The sequence below is a fragment of the Rana temporaria genome, chromosome 13 (genome assembly GCF_905171775.1).
Source record: "Rana temporaria chromosome 13, aRanTem1.1, whole genome shotgun sequence".
Lineage (NCBI taxonomy): Eukaryota > Metazoa > Chordata > Amphibia > Anura > Ranidae > Rana > Rana temporaria.
The window spans coordinates 54809498-54832532 of NC_053501.1; the positions used below are offsets into that span (position 1 = coordinate 54809498).

At 42.3% G+C, this 23035-nt stretch overlaps 1 protein-coding gene across 1 annotated transcript in view; it reads left to right on the top strand.

Annotated features, from left to right (window-relative positions):
- The window catches only part of SUSD6 (sushi domain containing 6), a 58376-nt gene that overhangs the window by 16487 nt on the left and 18854 nt on the right, over positions 1-23035 (top strand). The window contains exon 2 of the mRNA XM_040332976.1: positions 4625-4782. Within this exon, the coding sequence (XP_040188910.1) occupies positions 4671-4782 (112 nt within the window). The 5' untranslated portion in view covers positions 4625-4670. The remainder of the gene's footprint in view (positions 1-4624; positions 4783-23035) is intronic.

A 23035-nucleotide genomic window follows, 5' to 3' on the forward strand; every position in this document is an offset into this window, starting at 1 on the left:
AGTTTCTGCAGGTCCGGATTATCAGGCCTGCACACACCCCAGTCCTGCTCAGCCAGTTTCTTCTAGTATGGAAATAAAGACACACATTGACATAACAATGCTGCGTCATATGGACTCAAATCATTGCTTTTAGACAGTTTGATCAGCTAATCGCTACTTCTCACAGTGACTCATCCCGGCATGTTCCGTCTGGATATCCTCCTTGCATATTTCTGCCAATATTTTCTTCTTTTTTTCCCCTTCCTGTACTATTTTTATGGACACCCAATTCCTTAAAAGGACAATGGTTAAAAAGCATTGAGATTTACTGTAATTCCATGTTAAAGTCTATCCATGAGCTGATGGGAATGTAGCTCCGATATGATGACTGAGCAGAGATTAGTGGATGTTAGGAAGGGAAAGTAGGCTAAATAGTTTGGAGCAATTCCATGTGAAGTTGTTCATTACCTTTTCAGAAGAACAGTAACTGTCGTCTTACATAAACAGTTTCATGTTCACAGGGAGATCATATTCACCGCTGACGATTGTGCTTCTGTCACCAGAAAGGAGTGTTGGGTGTCTGCTCCCTATTCAGCACGGCACACATTTCCTTTAAGCAAAAACGCCAGTCTTCATTAGGCCATGTTACTGAGGTTTGATCCCTACCGACATTTTTTTACTCAGAAATACGGAAAAATGTATTCGCACTTTGTTCTTTTTTTATAAGTGATTCCAGTTGTTTGGCAGAAACCCATGTACATTTATTAAAAGAAAGAAATGCATTCTGCTCCAGGGTTCTGTTTGCATGGAGTTTGTATACCTTCCCATAGTAGCAAAGGTGCATTAAAGGGTTCGATCTCGCTACACCTAACTTCCCTGCTACACGCATTTTTGTAGGTTGTGGCAGGGCTCGACAAATCCCGGGCGCCAGGTCGCCATGGCGACTAGAAATTGTGTCCTGGCGACTTGGCTTGGAAGTTTTTTTGTGAGCTGGCGCCATCTGGTGGTGAGCCGTTGGTATTACAAGTTATTACCACTAGATGTGTGAGCTGGTGCCATCTGGTGGTGGCCATTGGTATTACAAGTTAAGCATTACAAGTTAAACAGCAATTCTAATGTAATTTTTTCACTGCCATCTTCTTCCCTCTTATTAGAACCCCCAAACATTATATATATTTTTTATCCTAACACCCTAGAGCATGGGTGCTCAACCTGTGGCTCTCCAGCTGTTGCGGAACTACAAGTCCCATCATGCCTCTGCCTTCGAGAGTCATGCTTGTAACTGTCAGCGGCTTCCAATGCCTCATGGGAATTGTAGTTCTGCAACAGCTGGAGAGCCACAGGTTGAGCACCCATGCCCTAGAGAATAAAATGGCGATCGTTGCAATACTTTCTGTCACACCGTATTTGCGCAGCGGTCTTACAAGCACACTTTTTTGGGAAAAAATTACACTTTTTTTAACTAAAAAATAAGATAACAGTAAAGTTATCCCCATTTTTTTTTTAATATTATGAAAGATAATGTTACGCCGAGTAAATTGATACCCAACATGTCACGCTTCAAAATTGCGTCCGCTCGTGGAATGCCGACACACTTTTACCCTTTAAAATCTTCATAGGCGACGTTTAAAAAAAATCTACAGGTTGCATGTTTTGAGTTAGAGAAGGACTAGGGCTAGAATTATTGCTCTCGCTCTACCAATTGTGGCGATACCTCACATGTGTGGTTTGAACACCGTTTACATATGCGGGCGCTGCTCACGTATATGTTCGCTTCTGCGCGCAAGCTCGTCGGGACGGGGTGCGTTTTCTGTCTCCTAACCTTTTTAGCTGGCTCCTAGATTCCAAGCAAATTTGTCAAACCCTGGGTTGTGGTGTGTTGTGTTAGGCAGTCCCATTGAAATAAAGGGACTGCAACGCACCTCAGGGCTCGAAGAAATAAGTTGTGCTGCAGGTTCATTCTGGACGTAATTGCCATACCATAGTTACATAGTCAGGTTGAAAGAAGACACAAGTCCATCCAGTTCAACCACAAAAAAAAATAAACAAACAAAATAAACACAGTACAATCCCATACACAATGAAGGACACTGAAAAGAGCGAATGATATGCTACAGCACATTTATGGGGTACGTTGCTGCAATGTGAATGGTGTAAACAATCCTGCTGAATTTAAAGTGCTGTAATTGAAATGTGCACATTGTTTTGTGTTGGCTGAAAACTGTAGTATCTTTCCAGAATCCAATAGTGGGTGTGTATACATATTTGTGTTTAAAGCCCAACCCAACGTGTCCAATAGGAGGTACATGTATGACCTATTGTATTTAAAGCCCAACCCCTGCTTTCCCAAAAGGAACTACCCCCCCAAACCCCCCCCTTTTTTTTCCCCTTACCTGAGCCTTTCTTACCTGAGCCTGATTGTTCCAGCGACGGGAGACGAGCACAGCAGCTCCAGCCGTTAATTTCGGTTCCTCATTGGATAGATTGATAGCAACAGGAGCCATTGGCTCCCGCTGCTATCAATCAAATCCAGTGACACGGGGTGCCCCCGTGGAAAGCGGTTCACCGTGGGGGCACTCAAGAGAAGGAAGAGCCAGGAGCACCACCGGGAAACCCCAGAAAAGAAGGATCAGGACCACTCTGTGCAAAGAGGAGGGAAGTAGAACATTTAAAAAAAAAAAAAAAAAAAGTAAGCTTTACAAGCTCACTTTAAGGCTCCATGCACACTGAAGCTAAAAAAAGCTATAAAAAAAACGCCAGTAGCTTTGCAGGGAGCCTTTTAGCGTTTTTGCAATGGATTTAATCGGTGTAGCTTTTTTTTTTTCAATGGATAAAAAAAAAATGCTAAAAACCGCTGGCGCCGGCATTTTTTTTTTTTTTTTTTTTTTTCATTTTTCATGTTTTTTCCCCGCCGAAAACTGGCATATGAAAACAAATTTCAGGCGTGTTGCACGACCGCGCAATTTTAATTTAAAGCGACGCAGTGCTGAAAGCTGAAATTTTCTCCTGGGCAGGAAGGGGGTATATGTGCCCAGTAAGCAAGTGGTTAAAATTGTATTTCCTCCAGTATATTGTGGGAATTGGCAGCAAAGCTTAAACATACCAAAGCCTTGAACATTTGCAATACATTGTGGAATCTGAGCTGTTAACATCCTTAGGCCACATACCAACAAAGACTGCGAGTCACGAGCTTTTTCTGTTGCCTATTAGGTCTGTTTAACACTAGTGCAATTTCGGATGCGATTTCAGTCGTATAGAATAGCATGACAATGGAAATCGCAAAACCCAGCAGGAGCTACAGATTATAAAAGGCCCTTCACACCAAGGAGTTTTTCAGGCGTTTTAGCGCTAAAAATAGCGCCTAAATAACGCCTGAAAAAATCCTGCCCCCCAGTCTTCAGTGTGAAACCCGAAGGCTTTCACACTGAAGCGGTGCGCTAGCAGGCCCGCTCCAAAAGTCCTACTAGCCTCATCTTTTGGAGCGGTGTGTTTACTGCTCCCATTGAAATCAATGGGACAGCGCGGCTATACGGCTGTAGCAGCGGTTTGCAGACGGTTTTAACCCTTTCTCGGCCGCGATGGGGGGGGGGGTTAAAACTGCACCACTAGCGTCTTAATATCGCGGCAAAAACGACGATATAGCGGGTCTAAAAATAGCGCCGCTATACCGCCAGCGCTCCTTCCGCGCCCAGTGTGAAAGGGGCCCAAGTGTAGCAATATGGTTACATTTAATTAGAGTACAACATTTAGCAACTCACATGATTAAAAGAGGCCCATCTAAGTATGCAGACATCCGGGGTAAAGCGATCCACATACACCGTCGTCCTCACCGCTGTCAGTCTGTAATTGTGACTGGGAAGACTACCCTGCAGTAGAGCGATCTGAAAGCAAAGCTTGAACCGCTCGTGGAAGGGACGACATCAATGGCGGTGAGGAGAATGTGAGTTCTAAATGTTGTACCTTTTTATTAAATGTAATCGTATTTCTACACTTAGAAGCACCTCTCTTCTATTTTATACTCAGTTGTGACATGACACTACTCTTATATCAAGACATCGCTTGTATATCAAGTCAAAATTCATTAAACAATTTAGCTCGTCTTTCAAAATGCTCTCCGACCAAGTTGCTCTTAAACCAAGGTTTTACTGTACTTATTAAAAATAAAAAAGAATTTAAAATGTCAATTAACCCTTTAAAAGTGAACTCATGTCAAGATGCAAGTGTCAAAAAAGCGAACTATTGCATGCTTGAAGGTGAGAACGGTCCCTCCTGTTTGTTTACTTTTTTGGGACGTTACAGTAATTATTTCTCATTTAAAATGCATGACAACAGTGAGCAATATGATAATGGTATTAAAGCAGTAACATGAGTTTCTTGATCATCAGGCTTGGCCTGCTAGTGAGAATGTTGGTGTAACTGTATGTAGCACAGTCATAGTATATAGTGCTGAGGCAATGAAATGCATTACAGCTGTTGGACAACAGTTCCTAGCAGACTTTACCAGCCTGTGTGGGTTTTTCTTATGGTCCTCTATAAATATCAGCTTTGTATTTTTTCTGTTGTGATATGATCTCTTTAAATAAAATGTGTTGAATCTCCTTCTTTCTTCTGCATCCTGACCAGTTGATTATTTTCTCATGACTAGGTGCTGGTTGTCATATCTGCCCCTTGGCTTACCTTCATCCAGGAAGATGTGCCAGCAAGTATCTGCAGGGAAAAGTCTGTGGCATAAAGTCTGGTCTTCAGGAAGGAGTGGAGTATTAGTGTTACTACTTTCCTATCTACCTTATAGTTTCAGCTCAGGTAAGTGCATTCTTGTCATTGGCAAGTTACAACTACTCATATCTGCACAGGATCAACTTACAATCACATCACCTCACATTGCATGGGGGGAGGGGTCCTTTTTATATAGAAAATAGTTGGGAAAACCTTTGTAAATAATGCGTTGGCGCTATCAAGGGTTCAGCATAACACTGAAGTTGTCTGAACAAGACAAATGTCAGTTTTTTTTTACTAAAGCTGATCAAAGACCTAAAAAGATGGTCTGGAAGCGTCTGAGATTTGAACCATGTATGGGCAGGCTAAATGTACCAAGCTGATCAATTTGTCAACTTGGTTACAACCAGCCTGCCAGGTCTTACATGCAATTATCCCTAGCGGCTGGTATAGCAGCTAGCAGTAATCACTGTGTCTTCTCCCGGTGGGGGTGGCTTCCCCCAACTCCCTTCAGGAGAATATAGTGACTCGGCAGGAGGGATTCTGCTGTTAACCGGTTAACGACCGCCCACTGTATATATACGTCCTGTTTTTAAAGATGGATATCTGGGTAACGGCAGCAGCTGCTGCCACAACCAATATATCCATCTCTTCAGTGAGCGGTCCTGTAAACGATAACGGCGGTCTCTGTGGCGGATTCGCCGCAAAATTGCTGTTATCGGTGGCGGTAGGGCCCTCCCACGCCCTCCGCCGCTTACCAGAGCCGTCGGTAGCGGCGGAGGCGATCGGGTGCTGCTGCCTACTGTGTGAGGATGCGAGTGAGGGCAAGATGGCCCCCACCCGTCCCCATAGCATTGCTGGGCGGAAGTGACGTCAAAACGTCAGTCCCGCCCAGCGTCTTAAAGAGACATTTGGTTTTTTTTTTTTTTTGTTGTTTTTTTTTAAATGACCAAATTTCCTTGATACCCTTTTTATAATTTTTTACACTGAAATAAAAAAAAAAATAAGAAAACAACTTTTTTTTTTTTTTTTTTAAGCTCCCCGTCCCGACGAGCTCGTTGCTGAAGCGAGCGCATACGCGAGTAGCGCCCACATATGAAAACGGTGTTCAAACCACACAAGTGAGGTATCGCCACGATCGTTGGAGCGAGAGCACTAATTCTAGCCTTAGACCTCTGTAGCTCAAAAAATGCAACCTATAGAATTTTTTAAACGTCGCCTATCGAGATTTTTAAGGGTAAAAGTTTGACGCCATGCCACGAGCGGGCGCAATTTTTAAGCGTGACATGTTGGGTATCATTTTACTTGGCGTAACATTATCTTTCACAATATATAAAAAAAATGGTCCAAATTTATTGTCTTATTTTTTAATTAAAAAAAGTGATTTTTTTTTCCAAAAAAGTGCGCTTGTAAGACCGCTGCGCAAATACGGTGTGACAAAAAGTATTGCAATGACTGCCATTTTATTCTCTAGGGTGTTAGAAAAAAATTATATATAATGTTTGGGGATTTTAAGTAATTTTCTAGCAAAAAAAACTGTTTTAGTCTTGTAAACGCCGAATCTGAAAAACACCTTCTGTCCTTAAGTGGTTAACAGTGTCTGTGTTGATGGTGGAATTGAGCGAATTTCTTTCCTGCATCCTGTGGTTGCAGGAATTTTCACAGTGTATGGCCCGCTTTAGGGACTAGTTCTCCATCAGGCACACCTTGCTGTTGATTGACAGTGCACAGCAGTGGGTGGATCCATATTCAGTCCAGTAGCAGCTTTCAATACGCCCACCGCCATTTGCTGTCAGTGAAAAGTAATGCAGACCTGATGGAGAACGTTCTCATTCCCTAGCAGGTTCTGCTCATGCAGTGCTACAACCGTGGGGGACTAGGGTCCCATCAGGTCCACTTTCCATCTGACTCATCAGGTATCTCCAGTAACCTTCAGATCTTTTGTGTATATTTGGGCTGGGGAATAGAGCCCTGTATATCCGTATGCAAGCTCAGAGCTGGTCTTAATTACAGCCTGTTTCCTAATCTGTTAACTGGCTGTAATTCTTTAAGAATCTGTTGCTGCTGTAGTGACAGGTTGTTAAAGGGTCACTAAAGGAAAACATTTTTTTGGCCGAAATGACTGTTTACAGGGTATAGAGACATAAAAGTTAACTGATTCCTTTTAAAAATGATTAAAAATAGATTAAATTCAATCATATAATGTGCCTCTAGTTTCACTTTCGGTTTTAAACTGGTTTCATGTTTTTGTGAAGTAAAGAGACCCACAGAACAAAAACAAACAAATCCAGGGCAGTGTTTTTCTTTTTAAAATTAATCTGATTGGTTCTGAGGAGTTTAAGACACACAGCAATGACAGCTTGGACCACCGTGAAAATCTCCCAGTACCATGGTTATAAGGAAACAGGCAACCAGGAAGTGTGGAGATCACAGCAGAATTACAGCTACTTCAAAGCAAAAACGAACAATGAGGACATGAAACCAGTACTGCAGTAAGGTAAAGGAAGCTATTTAGCTAAAAAAAAAAAAAAATTCCTTTAGTGACCCTTTAATGTGGGAGTAGTTGGCACTACCTGAGTTTGGTGCACATGTTGGTAATTTTACCAAAACTAGTACAAATCCTCGTCTGAATGCTTGATTGGTGGAAACGACTACCGAAAGATATTTGTATCTGCGTTATGGATTTCCCCCTGGAGCATTTGTTTGAATGGAAAAGTCTGCATTTGCCCTGTTTTTCCGGCATTGCAAACATCTCCAATAGGACATGCTGAGTTCAGAGCAGTCAAGCCTAGCCTGAAAACGATCACCCACCTTCATCATTATGATAAATGACAATCTGCTGATCTGTATTGTTGCCTAAATATCTCATAACATCAATACCGTATTTTTTCCAAGGTGCTTTGTGAACTTGGCAATACAAGGTATAGCAATCCGAGGTACTATTCTGTTACCCAGTACTTGGTCATAATGCTGTCAGCTGATGCTCTTATTTCTTAAGCTGTTAAAACTCTGCAGTGATGAATTAAACAATTTGGAGACTATGGGGATTATTTACGAAAGGCAAATCCACTTTGCACTACAAGTGCACTTGAAATTGCACTTGGGAGTGCAGTCGCTGTAAATCTGAGGGGAAGTTCTGCTGATTTTATCATCCAATTATGTGCAAACTAAAATGCTGTTATTTTCCTTGCATGTCCCCCCTCGGATCTACAGCGACTGCACTTCCAAGTGCATTTTCAGTGCAATTTCAAGTGCACTTTGCAGTTGTAGTTTGCAGTTGTAGTGCAAAGTGGATTTGCCTTTAGTCGATAACCCCCCTATGGTGTGTTGGTGGTAAATAGTTTATGACCTTTTAGAGAAGTGTCATGAGTTTTATTATTAGGGCTAGAAAAAATCTAGAAGGCTACTTTCACGCTGGAGTGCTTTGCAGGCGCCATAGCGTTAAAAAAAAAAAAAAGCGCCTGCAAAGCACCCTGAAAGAGCCACTCCTTTACACTCCAGAAACGCCCAAAAAAGTCCTGCCAGCCGCATCTTTGAGGCGCTGTAGGAGTGGTATATACACCCCTTTCAAAGCACCCCTGCCCATTGAAATCAATGGCCAGCGCTGCCGGCAAAGAGCTTTGTGGGCGGTTCTGACCCTTTTTCGCCCGCTAGCGGGGTTAAAATCGCCCTGCTAGTGGCCAAATAGCACAGCAAAAACTACGCTAAAGATGGACAACACCCCAGTGTGAAAGTAGCCAAACTAGAAGATTGTAAAGAACAAGCATCATCCAAAGCAGCTGCTTCAAAGGTTATTGATCAACGGTACAAATAAACATTTGTCCAGGTTGAATTATGTAAAGAAATCCCTGAGGTTAGATTCTTGCAAGGTGCGTCATAGAATACCTGACAGGTTAAGCCAGTTACACTTCTATTTCTTATCAGGTATGTTTTACAGCTTTATATAGCTTTTGTTTTTCTTAATGTGGAATATTCAAATAATATTTAAAGTAATACTCTGTTATACAGCAGCAATAAATAGTCACTTGCCTGACCCTTGAAATACATTTGATTGCTTCTCACAGTTTCTCTGGTCATCCAGCTTGGCAGGGGCAATATCTTTTTAGATCCTGATCAGTTCTGGCTGGTGAGCTGTTGACTCTCTGGGGAGTGTCAATGTCATTACAGGCAAGTGTGAATCCATACTTAAAGTAGTAGAATGGCCTTTTCTATGGGAGGTACTCAGAAGAATAGGGTTTCCAGTAACATTTATTAAATGGGTACAAATAATATATAGAAAACCTATGTCAGCGGTCAAATTAGGGGGGAAAACTGTCATCCTTTTTTCATCTGCACAGAGGCACAAGACAGGGCTGCCCTCTCTCTGCCACTTTTTGCAGTAGTAATAGAGCCAGTGGCAGAGGCTCTGAGGACCTCACAAGACATCCAGGGACTCCGAATAGGGGGCTGGAGGAGAGGGTAGCCCTGTATGCTGATGATTTGCTGTTATCTCTAAAGGATGCAGGCCCATCATTGAAGGGAGCCCTAGAGCTACTGAATGTCTTCTCAGGTTTTACAGGACTTAAAGCGGTGGTTCACCCTAAAAACTACTTTTTCTTATTCCACTGCCTCCCCACATTACAATCCGATTAAGGCTCTTATTATTTTTTTCATGCTGTACATACCTTAGTACAGCATATTCACCCGTGCATCCGGGTTGCGAGTCCCGCGGGAGTGGGCGTTCCTCACATGTGTGTGTGATTGACGTTTTGCCCAAAAACGAGCTCCCCCCCCCCCCGTCGCGTAAGCCGCGTCACGATTGGCGAAAGGAGCCGAACGGCGATGCGCATGCGCAGTATAGCGCCGACTCGCCGTTCTGCTCCTTTCGCCAACCGTGACGCGGCTTACGCGACGGGGGGAGCTCGTTTTTGGGCAAAACGTCAATCACCAGCATGTGAGGAACGCCCACTCCCGCGGGACTCGCAACCCGGATGCACGGGTGAATATGCTGTACTAAGGTATGTACAGCATGAAAAAAATAATAAGAGCCTTAATCGGATTGTAATGTGGGGGGGCAGTGGAATAAGAAAAAGTAGTTTTTAGGGTGAACCACCCCTTTAAAGTGAACTGGGATAAATCACTGTTATTTGCTATTGATCAAGGTGCGAAGGATACAGCAACCCCAAATCTTCCACCAAGATGGGTAACAGAGTTTAAATATCTGGGCATAATATCACGCCAGGCTGAGGAATTCAAAAAGCTAAATTTACACCCAGTGCTGCTGGAATATAAGAAAAAACTAAAGATATGGGAAACTCTTCCTTTGTCTCTTTTGGGACGTATAAATTTAATAAACATGAAGATTCTTCACAGGCTGCTATATTTGTTTAGAAATTCACCACAATGGTTACCAAAAAGTTTTTTCACACCGCTACATTGTGTCTTATCCTCATTCATATGGCAAAATAAAATGGCTAGAATAAAATTAAAAACACTTATGCGTCCAGTGGAACGGGGGGGGGGGGGGGGTTAGCATTTCCAGACCTATATAAATATTATCTTGCAACAATTATCTGGTGACAATAAGAAGATGGCTGAATCCAGATTGATATGATCCCGCTACAATGGTGGAGGCGGCAGTGGTCCAGTCTTTGGAGGCACTGCAGGCATTACCATTTCGTGGGTTAAAATGTAGGCGAGATTTAACTCCGTCAATGATAACAGTAAGGGTATGGAAAGTGGGTATAGCAAGAGAGGGTAATCTAAAAACAGATATATCCCCAAATACTCCATTATGGAGAAATCCTGAATTGGTACATTTAACTTCCATTCAGGACCCTAGAGCATGGACAAAATTTGAAGTAAAAAAAATATCACAAGTAATATATGAGGGAAAAATATCCTCATTTGCAAATATGAGAGAAAAATGGAATGTGCCGGAGAATTATTTTTTTTAGACATATGCAGTTGGTAGCCCAATTTCCTGATGGCATCCCGCAGCTAATAGAAACAGGCCTAGAACAACTGGTGAGAAAGAGAAAGGGTCGATCTCAACGCTTTACACCCATTTAGTAACAACAGAACCATCAGATATGAATAAATGATGTGAGTGTTGGTTGAGAGATGTCCCAAAACTGTCATCAGAAAATTGGGGGGAGATATATAAATTTCCATTTCAGATTTTAGTCTCACTTCGAGACAAATTAATCCAATTTAAAATAACACATAGGAGTTATTATACACCGGATAAATTGTTTAAAATATTTGCATCAAATCCTCAAAATTGTTGGAGATGCGCAGGCACTCCAGGGAACTTTATACATATATTCTGGACCTGCCCGAAGATAAGGGGGTTTTGGAGAGAGGTCTTGAGAGTAATTGATGAAGTGACGTTGGTCCAACTTGACCTGGAGGCAGGGACCTGCCTGTTAGGACTAGTAGAGGAAATTATGGCCCCTATAGAAAGAAGAATACAGGTGGGTTTGCTGCTCTTTTACGCAAGAAAGGCTATAGTGTTAAATTGGGAAAAAGCCGAAGCCCTCTCTGTGGCGCAATGGAAAAAATTGATAAACAATAATTTGTCATTGTATAAAGAGGAAATGGGGAAAAGTATAAGAAAATATGGGCAAATTGGACAGCGAATGTAACAACGGCTTCAGGGTAGGGGGGCGTGGAAGTGGGAGGGAACTACAGCAATGGGAGAAAGAGGTTAAATGGGAATAAGATGCGAAGTAGGTAATGGAATGTCTGTATTAATGTGATTTTAATAAGGAGATAAATGAAAATGTGAAATATATATTTGTATATGAAAAAGGAAAAAATCAATAGAGATAAAAAAAAAAAAAAAAAAGTAGTAGTAAAGGAATACTTTACCTTTTTAGCAACATGTTGCACCCCTATTTAGCATGCTACATGTTGCTAAGCCCCCCCCCCCAATAAAAGTGTTTTGGGGTTACTTTTAAATTCTATGTGGCTGTGCGGCATTCTAACTGCTCAGCCATGTCATTCATTCACAGAGATCTGTGAATAAATAAACTACAAGTCCATCTGCCAACGCAGCAGGCAGACGTGTTCTCAGCGCTATAATCGGTGCATTCATAGTCAACGTTTTTTTTTTCTCCAAGTGAAAGCCTGTACAGAGGTTTGGGCAGGGAGCTGAAGGAAAAGTCTGCAGGAACCTGACATTGCACCCATGATCCACTGACTGTGGATGCAAATGCTTTGTAGGCTCCTGTGAAAAATAAATTACACATTATTCCTGCAATAATGTATGCATTTATTTTTATTTTTCTTAGGGTCTGTTCACCCTGGGAATTGCATTGGAATGCACTGTGCTTTCCTGTGTGATTCACATGCCGTTCTGTGCAGTGCGGTTTCAGCCCATTCATTGTACTTCTGTACCATGCGATCCGGTGCGGGCAAACACACTGCTTTTGCAACCTGTGTTTTAACTTGGTATTGACACCCACTGCAATGCGTTTTGAACATGGTGTGTGAAATATGCACAGAATATGGGTTTCTCACATCGCATTCTGGTGTGATGGCGCCCTCAAAGATTAACTTGAACCACTTGCAGATGGGCCACCCTCATAGACAAAGCAACGTACCCATACGTTGCTGCCTGCTTCTAGGTTTAGATTGCATTGTTCACAGTGGGAGTCTGTTGGCGTATCCCGCCCAATGATTTATGGCCAGGGCCTGCTGATCGGCTGTGTGCAATAACACCCCAAAGCCCTGTGTTGACAATCAACACAGTACAGAGGGAGTGATCTATGTTTCTTATCCCTGCAGAGGTCTGTAGTAAAAAGCAGCACACATTGTAAGGCTTTTTTATTTTTTTTATTGGATATGTTCTGTAGCAGAAAGTGTGTGTGTGTGTGTGTGTGTGTGTGTGTGTGTGTGTATGTGTATATATATATGTATGTGTGTGTGTATATATATATATATATATATATATATATATATATATATATATATATATAATGTATATGTGTGATTTATATATGTATGTATGTGTGTATATAAACGCAACAGTGATCAAATGGCACCAACAGAAAGCTCTATTTGTGTAAAAACAAAACAAAACACGGAGTTACCAGCTAAACTAGCGTAGTGCTAAATAGCAAAAAATGGTCTGCTTATGAAGGGGGTAAAATCTTCTGGAGCTCATAAATGGTTTATGTGTACATAGCATTTTTCTAGCAAAGTAAACATTATTTGGCTTTTGTCTAAAGCACGTCTATATATTAGTAATACTTTGATACTCACACCGGCTTCCTTCTTTATGATCTGCATCCCTCAACTTCACAGCAACTTCCTTCTTGCGGCGGGACTGCATTTCCCATGAGCACATTCATTTTTTTTTGCATTGCACTGAAACTGGTGCCAATACTAAACATTGGCACGAATACTTGTGGGCTGTTTTTTTTTTTTTTTTTTTTTTTTTGCGCGTGAGGTTCAAGTGTGATTCCAATGTGAATTGTAGGGTAGCACCTGAACCGGACTGATCTAGCACTGCCACCAAGATGTTGAAACGCACATGAAAACTGATGTGAAATTGATGTTTCTGGAAGTCAAACCTGCGCAGTTCTCCTATCAGTTTCCATGTATTTATGGTGTGAACGAGCCCTTAAACTGTCACGTAGCACAAAAAATAGGTGTCTAATTTTTATCGGCAAGTACTTCAGAAAAAGTACCGGTACGTGGTTTTGAGAAAAATTGTGCAGCCTAATTTTTTTTCCAAATGCACATGCATGCTGAGTTTTTAGTGCACAGAGCGGGAAGATGTAGAGTTACAGTTCCCTGTTTGAGAATGCGCATGCTGCAGTTTCTGCACAGACTTGGGCGAGAGTACAATGCAAGAATAGAAGTCAAGGTAGAAAGAAGCTGGTCCTGCCATTTGCAACCGTGAGTTGAAGCAACATGGGTTGAAAAATTGTACGTACGGTAATATAGATGTGTCCATGAACTTGGAATTTTCCTCCTGAGTTTGATAACGCTTATCATTATTACACTACTGATATATGCTGACCTGACAAAGTTTGCTGGAATGGTCTTTTGAACACCATAATTGAGTATATTTTGCGTTTTTAAGCTGAACTAGAAAAGTAAAATTCTTCCAAAAATAAACAATGGCAGTATGAATGCTGCTTGGGATTTTTGTTGGGCTGACCATTTCAGTTTTAATAAATGAAACAACTGACTGAGGAATGAGTTTATCTTCATCTGATCGCTGGTGTAGGGTGATGACAATGTGGTCATTTCCTTCGGGTGACTCTACAGACAGAGAACGCATTTATAATGCTCTAACCATTTTTTCTGTAGAAGGACCTCTCAAATTTGAGTCGCTGCACTGTTGTCTGCATGTTATATACACAAAGGCCACAAGCTGGCCTCTGCTGCTTCAATAGGAAGGTCTGATTGATGCTTAGGGTGACCCTGGGGCATTGCAGTGACCCAGCCATCTGTCTACAGAGGACACAGGCAGCTTCTGTTTGGGATCGGGACAGAATTAAATTAGCATTTCAATACCCGCAGAGATGGGGTCTCTGCGAGTTAATTGAGAGTGAAGGCCATGAGCCAGCTAGTAGCATTTTTACTTCTTTTGTACAAGGCAGAATTATTCCCGGCCTCATGCCAGCCACCGCATGGACAGCTGATCTCTTGCTGGTGGTTGAGGCTTCACTGGATTTGTACTGTATTTCTTCCAGCCTTTCCTGAAGTCATAGTGGGCCACAGTGGAAGGGAAAAGGCACATGACAGTTGACAAGGTCTTGGCTTTATTCAAGGATTGTTAGAGCCTGGTCTCCATGGATAGTATCCATTTAGGTACGGTAATAAAGATCATCCTGGCAGGAGTCCATACACTTTTCATACATTTTTGGTATAACCAGTGTAACACACATCGCACCTATAAATAATATACAGTTGGTGCGCTGCTGCCTACTAAATTTACACAGGAAACAATCCCAAGGACAGGGCTTGACAAATTCCAGGCACCTCATGGTGACTAGAAATTGCACCCTGGCACCTGAGCTTTTGTCAACCCATTCACTGGGATCACACGGGCCTGAGCTGACACCACCTTGCACGCTCCAAGCCTGGCGCTTCCGCCCACTGTGCCTCACCGTAGGTTGAGTGCAGCTTGGAGTAGCCATGCGGCGAATTGGCTGGGGAGAGAGTGTTGGGGCCTGGCGCTCACTTCTGCCTGGGTCTCATTGGTGAAGCCGAGTCCCTGACAAACTAAGTAGGGGAATAGAGCAGGCCTGAGGGACGCGGATGGCAGACTGTTGGGCAGGGGTCAGGTTACTGGACTGGGGGATGTCATATCATCTATGACAGGGCAGTACAATGGTACAGGGAAATCTCCTGGGGGTGTGTACACTGGGGGCAGGGGCTGCTGGGGAATTACAAGTCCCAGCATGGATGTATCTCCATTGCAGATGTACTAAGTTCTTGGGGGTCCTAAGAAGGTTAATGGGCAAATGCGTTGTGCATCTGTAAAGATGCACATCAGGGTTACATAAGAGAAAGGGTTTTGTCGTTGAAAATAAAGCTTTGGTAAAAAAAACTGGCTCCTAACTTTTAGCTGGCTCCTAGATACCTAATTTTTGTAAATGGAGGTAGAATTCCCTTCTGATTAGAGTGACAAATGTGAACTGAATATGACCATTTCTGCATGCTAAAAAATCCCAAAGACCAACACTTATATGGGTGTACTGATTTCATTCGTTTTTTTTTATGATGATCTCCATTGTTCCATATTGGCACTCATTAGATTTTGATGTTTTATAAATATATGCTTTGTGTTCAGCTGTAGTCTGTTTCTGCATGACTTGACATGACCGCATTTAGAACTCATTGCGTTTAGCAATACACAATTGTCTTTGTTGCCATCTGTGGTTGCAAACATTCCCATTGTGGGCATTCTTGCTTCTTAATTCCTGTTAAATATTGGCAATGTAATTGCAAAGTATACAAGGTAGCTCTTCCAGTTCTAGGATGGACATTACCGGTCACTCATTGGCAGAAAAGATCTGAATCCTGTCAGGCTTGCTTGTAGGCCTTCATTGATGATGGAGGAATGGCCAACTCTCTGGTAGTTTTCATTCATGTGGTTTTTAATGAAGATTCTTACAGCAAAAAATGGCATTACCCCACTCAGATTTCAGACATTTTTCTGCCTGTATCTGAGGGCTTTCTGGGTTGAAACTGACTACATTTTAGCCATAGGCAGAGAATGAGAGGGACATAAACCATTTATTTTTCTGTGCTTTGTCAGAACTTGTACCATGAGCTGCTTTAAGTGAAAAGGGGGGAAAAAAAAGTAGATTTTTTTTTATTTAAATGTTAAACGGTCAGTCCAATCTCTAATATAAATATATCGATTTTAGCTGGATGACAACATTAACAACCCTCCCAGTACTTATTAAGTTTATCTAAAGCTAGATCTGCACAATTCTGGCTAAAATGAGAATCTCAATTGTTTTGCTTAGAATAAAGATCATGATTCTTGCAGCATAGCGATATCTTTCACATTATGCAAAAAATAGTAAATTGGCCTAACTGTACTTTTTTTTTTTTTTTTTTTTTTTTTATATATTCATTGAATCTGTATTTTCCCCCAAAAAATTGCGCTTGAAAGACCCAAACAGTGTGACATAATATATTGCAACAACCACCATTTTATTCTATAGAGTCTCTACTACAAAAATGTTGATTCTAAGTAATTTTTATAGCAAAAAATACTGATTTTTAACTTGTAAGCAACAAGTGTCAGAAAAAGGCTTGGCCTTTAAGTGGTTAAACTAACCTCATTTACAGACCAAAGTTCATCCCCTTTTGATCTAAAAGAACCAAATAATAAGTGTGTGTGTATATATGTATGTATGTGTGTATATATATATATATGTGTGTGTGTGTGTGTGTGTGTGTATATGTATGTATGTGTGTGTATATATATATATATGTGTGTGTGTGTGTGATTGATATATATACACATACATTTTTATATATAGCTCTCTCAGTGCTGAGCAATGTTGATAAACATTTGCAAGCTTTTTTTTTTTTTTGACAGCTCTGAGCAGAGAATGACTCTATGCTTGTTACATAGAATCATGGCAATGCCACGTTAAGATCGTGAGGGGGGTTGAATCGAGATCAGTTTTTTAAAGTCAAAACTTTTTTCACATTTTGGATAGAGCATTGGAGTTTAAAACCCCTTTTCGGTTTTTGTCTGTAAAGACGTGCCTTCTTTATTTTTCTCTGCCACAGGGACAGAACGTTTTTGAAATTGAGCATAGTGGATGTACATGTCAATGCATGCACTAAACATGTGCCATGAAGATCTTCAGCACATCATCATAATCCACGTCAATGGGTATTTCAATAGAAAACTCATTGGGATAAAAAATGCAAAGCCGTGAAATGATCCCAACTAAAAGAGGTGTAATGGTGACCTTTTTCAGTGGGGTTGCACCTTCTAACGACCAGGCTCTAAAAAGTTATTTTTCTCTCGTTCATGTTGTGTATTGAGACAGGGGTGATGGAATAACTCAAAGGACAAAGCATTTTTTTTAAATGCCCCCCCCCCCACTCCTTTTTGGCTTTAGATCCAGCTTCAGGACTCCATCACCATCAGCTACATTTCCCTGTATAAGCTCCCAGTGTTGTCCTTGTGATATGGCCATTACGACAGAGCATCATTTTTATGCTTGAGTCTCAATTAATTTATTTAGACTTTATTAAAACAAACTTGTATATTTGGTAGCCTGCCTGTATCCAGAACAGCAGATATTTTAGTTTTGGTCGGACCCACCCCTTAACCCTTGTAATTGACTAGATAAGCTCAGATACCTGTGGTCTAGGTGTTCCAGAAATTAGAGCCACAAGGAGAATTTGCATGCAATACAGGCTTTGTCGCTGAATACTTGGCATTATGAAATTCCCCTCCTCATATTTACAGGCCGCATTCCCTTCTAGTGAGTTCATTGGCTCACACCCTTCTATTCACCTATTGTGTACAGCACTCAGTTATCAACCTTCATCACCAGGCCAAATTGTGAGGCCAGACTGGACAGCTTATTATGACGGAGAACCAAGGTTGGGCAGATGCCAAATAGGAACATATTGATTTACACGTGACCCAACAAAGCATGTCTAAAACAAATATATTTACTGCTCTAAAATGGTGTTCTAGGGCTTTCAGAATTTTCACAAGCATTCCTTCTCGCCATTTGTTTTTGCACTGTAACAGATAGACCCATGCTTTTTTTATTCTGCTTCAGATTTTATCTTGTACTAAGTGATATGGGCGGCACTACCCCCTATCTCACCAAGAGAGGTCTGAGTAAGCAAACCGTTTTGGAAGCATACAGTAAAACCAGAAATGCAATGTGGTTTCCTCACTGGGAAAATCCCAGTCATCACGTCTCTGGGTTTATGTAAATGAGCAATATCTGCATATTCTTTACTTTTGGTGGGAGCTCAGCCTATGCCTTCGCTGGCGCTGCTGTAATGAAGTACAATGTAGATATTTTATTCTGGATGTGTGTGTGTGTGTGTGTGTGTGTGTGTGTGTATAATATATATATATGTATATGTATATGTATATGTATATGTATATGTATATGTGTGTGTGTGTGTGTGTGTGTATGTATGTATGTATGTATGTATGTATGTGTGTGTATATATATATATATATATATATATATATATATATATATATATATATATATATATATATATTTGCAATCAGGAGGTAATATGAAATCCTCCCAGTTTTAACGCAGTTTTTGCAGCCGATTTTAATCGCTTACTGTATATGCAGTTTTCTTTCTTATAATCCTTGCCTGTCTTTCTACAATGTGTGCATCAATAGACACGCACAGCCCCAGCCTAGGGTGGCAAGGCACAACCCTGCAGCTCCTCCTCTCTCCCTTCTCTGAGTAAACAGACTGGCTGGACACTGCAGACAACTTTTTTTTTTTTTGAAGACTTCGAGCAGAAACCAGCAGCATTGAAATTTTGTAAGCTAAAAGTGCTGTCATGAGAATTTTTATAGCGATAGTAAATGTTGAGGGGGGGGAAAAACTGCATGATGTGCTAGTACGCATTGCATACTAGCAAATTATGAAGGACTTGCCTTGAAACAAACTCCTCCATCGACGTGCTGTCACCGCTGCAGAGGGTTCCATCTTCACCAGGTCTTCTTTCTGGGTTATTTGGAAGCAGCCGCTTAAATGGCTGAGCCGTGGTGATGGCCACACCCACGACTTCCCAATGTATCTGGGCCCAAGGGGGCACCAGAGCCTCAGTTGGTGGCCAAAAATCTGCAGAAGGGGAAATCCTTCATACTGGTTACCTGGAAGGTTGTAACACATGCCAGCCTTTTGTGTTGGGCAGCAGTCCTGGAAGAGGCTACTGTCCAAGGGAAGTGGTCCAAGACCAAGAGGATCTTGCCCATCAATATCCTAGAAATTCGGGCAGCATGTCTGGCTCGAGGGCCTGGATGTTCAGGTTGCAGGGTTGTCCAGTCAGTATTCAATCCGACATTTCCACAGCAGTGGCCTATATCCATCACCAAGGGAGCACCAGGAGTCACACAGCCCGGAGGGGGAGGTGAACCATATTCTGACCTGGACAGCGAGGCATGTCCCTTGCCTATCTGCAGTCTTCATCCTGGTAATAGAAAATTGGCAGGCGGACTCCCTTAAGTCGCCAGCAGTTGTTGCCGGGGGAATGGTCTTTTCACCCCAAAATCTTTCTGGCCATATGCCTAAGATGGGGTATCCCGGACATAGATCTGTTGGCATCCAGGTTCAACAAGAAGCTGGTCAAATTTGTGTCAAGGACAAGAGACCCACTTGCATATGGGACAGATGCATTAGTGACCCCGTGGTATCTTTTACTGATTTATGTGTTACCCCCCCCCCCCCCCCCCCGTTCAGCTTCTACAACAGCTTTTTGGAAGGACTAAGTAAGAAGGGAAGCTGGTGCTTCTTGTAGCCCCGGCCTGGCTCCGAAGAGCCTGGTATGCAGAGATCGTAAAGATGGCAGTGGGGAATGCAACGCATTCTCTATTTCCCTTTTATAGGGTGGTGGACTGGCACTCCAAATTTCCTTGTATTTTACTGGGCAGCGGCCATGGTTACAGTTAGGTGGTGGTCCTCTCAGCCCATGCAGAATCCGGCTGTCACATTGGAGGCTGCCGTTCTAGGTTCATACACACTTTCCAATCTGTTTTTTAGGGGATATAAGGTGCACCCCTTTCACGGGGCCAGTGAAAACTGTTGTGGCAATCCTCCGAGCGATGGGCACTAAACCAGACTGTCTCCCCTCATACCCCACTTTGGGGTAACCCCTTTTTCCTCATTTGAGCACTGTGCCTGATCCTGCAATATGGGCACGACAGGGAATTCTTACCCTCCAGCATGTGATGCCGAGCGGTAAGGTCATGACATTTTAGGAACTAAGATGGACTTATCACATCCCCGGCTCCTTCCAATTCAGATATTGGCAGCTGCGGCATGCCCTCAACTCGCAGTTTCCTGACCCGGTGACTCTAGAGTCTAATTCAATAGAGTGTCCTGATTTCGGGTGTGATGGGGAAGCCCCACTCATCTCTTTACCTGTACCTCACGTTGGCCCACAACACTGACACTGCAGTGGTTTTGGGTAAATGGAGCACTGACATCCCTGATCTTGATGAGGAGGTGTGGGAGGAATGTGTTTCCTCATATGTCCCCTCCATGATCGCTTCTAGGGATCGTTTTATATGCCCTGTGTTCCTGCACAGGGCATATCACACCCTGCAGAGGTTAGCTAAGGTATATCCATCCAGGAGTCCATTGTGCTCTTGAGCCGGGATCATTCTTTCACATGGTTTGGTCCTGTTCCAAATTGCGTCCCTACTGGCAAGAGGTGGCACAGACCCTGACTGAGTTATGTGGAGTGGAGATGGCACTGGATCCTTGCCTGTTCTTGGCAAGTTGCTACAAAAACTGAGGTACTAATCTGTATGTGAGGGGTTATATAGAGGGGGACTTCCTGTCTTGGGTGTGCCAGTGTCCATCACCTGAAGGTGGCCTATAACCCACATAGTAATTACTATGATGCTCTGTGTCCCGTGATGTAATCGAAGAAAAGGATTTTACAGGTAAGCTGTTATAAAAATCCTTCTTTTTTTTTTTTTTACTAGAATTTGCAAATAATATAACCTCTGTTGGGTTTTTATTTGCAATGTGCTTCCATATTGGCAAAATTCAAGTCCAAGATTCACTGAGGACAGGCAGTCTGTCATTTATTATCAACATGATGGCAGTTCTAACCTGTTTTACTGCTGTGTCCCATTTGGCGAGATTTTGCCAAACTTTCCGTTGTGACAGGAAGTGATGTAGAAACTCTCCAGCGGTGAGTATACCGCACCTAAACACAATTGTGAGCCCAACGTTACTAATAAACAAGCTTACACAGGAGATCTGGGGGCAACGGTGCACTGGGGTCAGTGATTCAAAGTTTGGAAGAAAAAGATAAGAAATTCTTTCTTTTGACTTTCATATGCTGCTCGTTTCTTTGGGTGTTTGCTGCACAAATGCTGCCAGGCAAGTCACGTTCATAAAAGGTTTGCCTCGGCAGCCCACAGATTTTATCACAACAGGCAAACTCAAAGATGAACGCAAGGCAAGAATACTTGCCTATGCTTCAACAGTCCTACACTCACAAGGTCCTGGGCTGGCATCTTCTCCCCGACTTCTTCCGGGTGCTGGTTTTGCCATTTTGATTGGGCGGTGCAGGATGATGTCACTTCCGCACATGCACGGGAGTCATTCATCCTGGTACACTAGCACTGTGGCAGGAATGTAAACGGCACTGTACATGCAGAGGATTGCAAACGGGCAGTTTTATTTTATTGCAGGTAAGTTTGTGATTGCAGAGGAGTGCATGCCTCTTAATAAAGATCCTACCTGTTTGTAGGTTTTTATTTTTTGACTCCAGTTCCGCTTTAACCCTTATTTGACCTATATGACGGCTATGTCTGCGGTGTTGTTACTCCCACTGTTATCTGTAGGTCTCCTTGTGGTTTCTGTCAGTTATTTTTTCTGTCTTGTGATCTTGCATCTGCTGGCCACAATTTTCCATGTTCGTCAACCAAAGCACATTTATTTACATGATGCTTCTCATAAGTTTTTAGATACGGCAGACAAATGAGAATGAAAGTGATCTTTGAAGATTACAGCAAAAGTAGAACCCCTGCCTACAACAGGCAAAACATTTTTGCATTATTTACTGGAATCGTATTAAATGTTATAGGAACCAGCTCTCTAGGTTTCATACATTTTTATTTTTAGTCTAAGGCAGGCCATAGACAATGCACGTTTCTTTCCTGCAACCACGGGTTGCAGGAAAGAAATTTGCAAATTTCGCCCATCAATACAGTGTGTTGACAAGTGAAACCCTCCTGCTGAGCACGGTGGGAGACGGTGAATACTGTGATTATCGCTAGCGGCTATAGCAGCCGCTTGTGATTATCCGGCGGGCTGGTTGTACCCAAGTTGCTTGATCAATCAACTTGGTACATTGAATCTGCCCAATTAATGGTTCGGATCGAATCGAAACTGTCAATCTGACAGTGAGACTTAGGCCGGCCATAGATGGTTTGAATCTTGGCCAGTTCAGAAGGAACTCGGCTGAGATTCGAACCGTCTATGGCCAGCCTAAGTCTCACTGACAGTTTGGTTTATACACTCTAAGGTTCCATACCTACATCCATGCCCTTTTTTGAGTCATCATGTGTTTGAATTCATTATGTATAAACACATTTAATAGAAAAGTTGCTAGGTTCCACTTAATAGACCATTGCTCCGTAATGTACATCTTGCTCACCAACCGGTGCAACCTCCAAAAAAGAATAAGCCTCGCTAACCACCTGGGAGTCATAGACGTACACTATCGATGTCCATTGGGCGCCTGCCTTTTTGTATCCCTATGGTATTAAAGTAAAACTCCGGCCAAATCTTTTTTATTTTGATTAGAGTGAAAAGGGTCTTCCTTCACATGCTGCCACAGAGGCAGCTATCACTAGGACAAGGGGATAAGGTTGACGTCTCCCCAGTGGACACCCAGGTACAAAAGAAATTTGATAGATGAGTTAAAGTGTAAGTCCACCCTAAAACTAAAATCCCTGCATCTACAGACATCCATGGTTCTAACACCAACTTATTTAGCCCCGTAAGGAAGAAATCGGTATACATACATTTTTTTTTTTTTAAAGCCAATCTGACCCGATCTCCAGCGACGGAAGCTCTGCGGAGGACACAGCCGACAACGACTGTGAACTGAATGGGGAGTAACGACCCCCCCC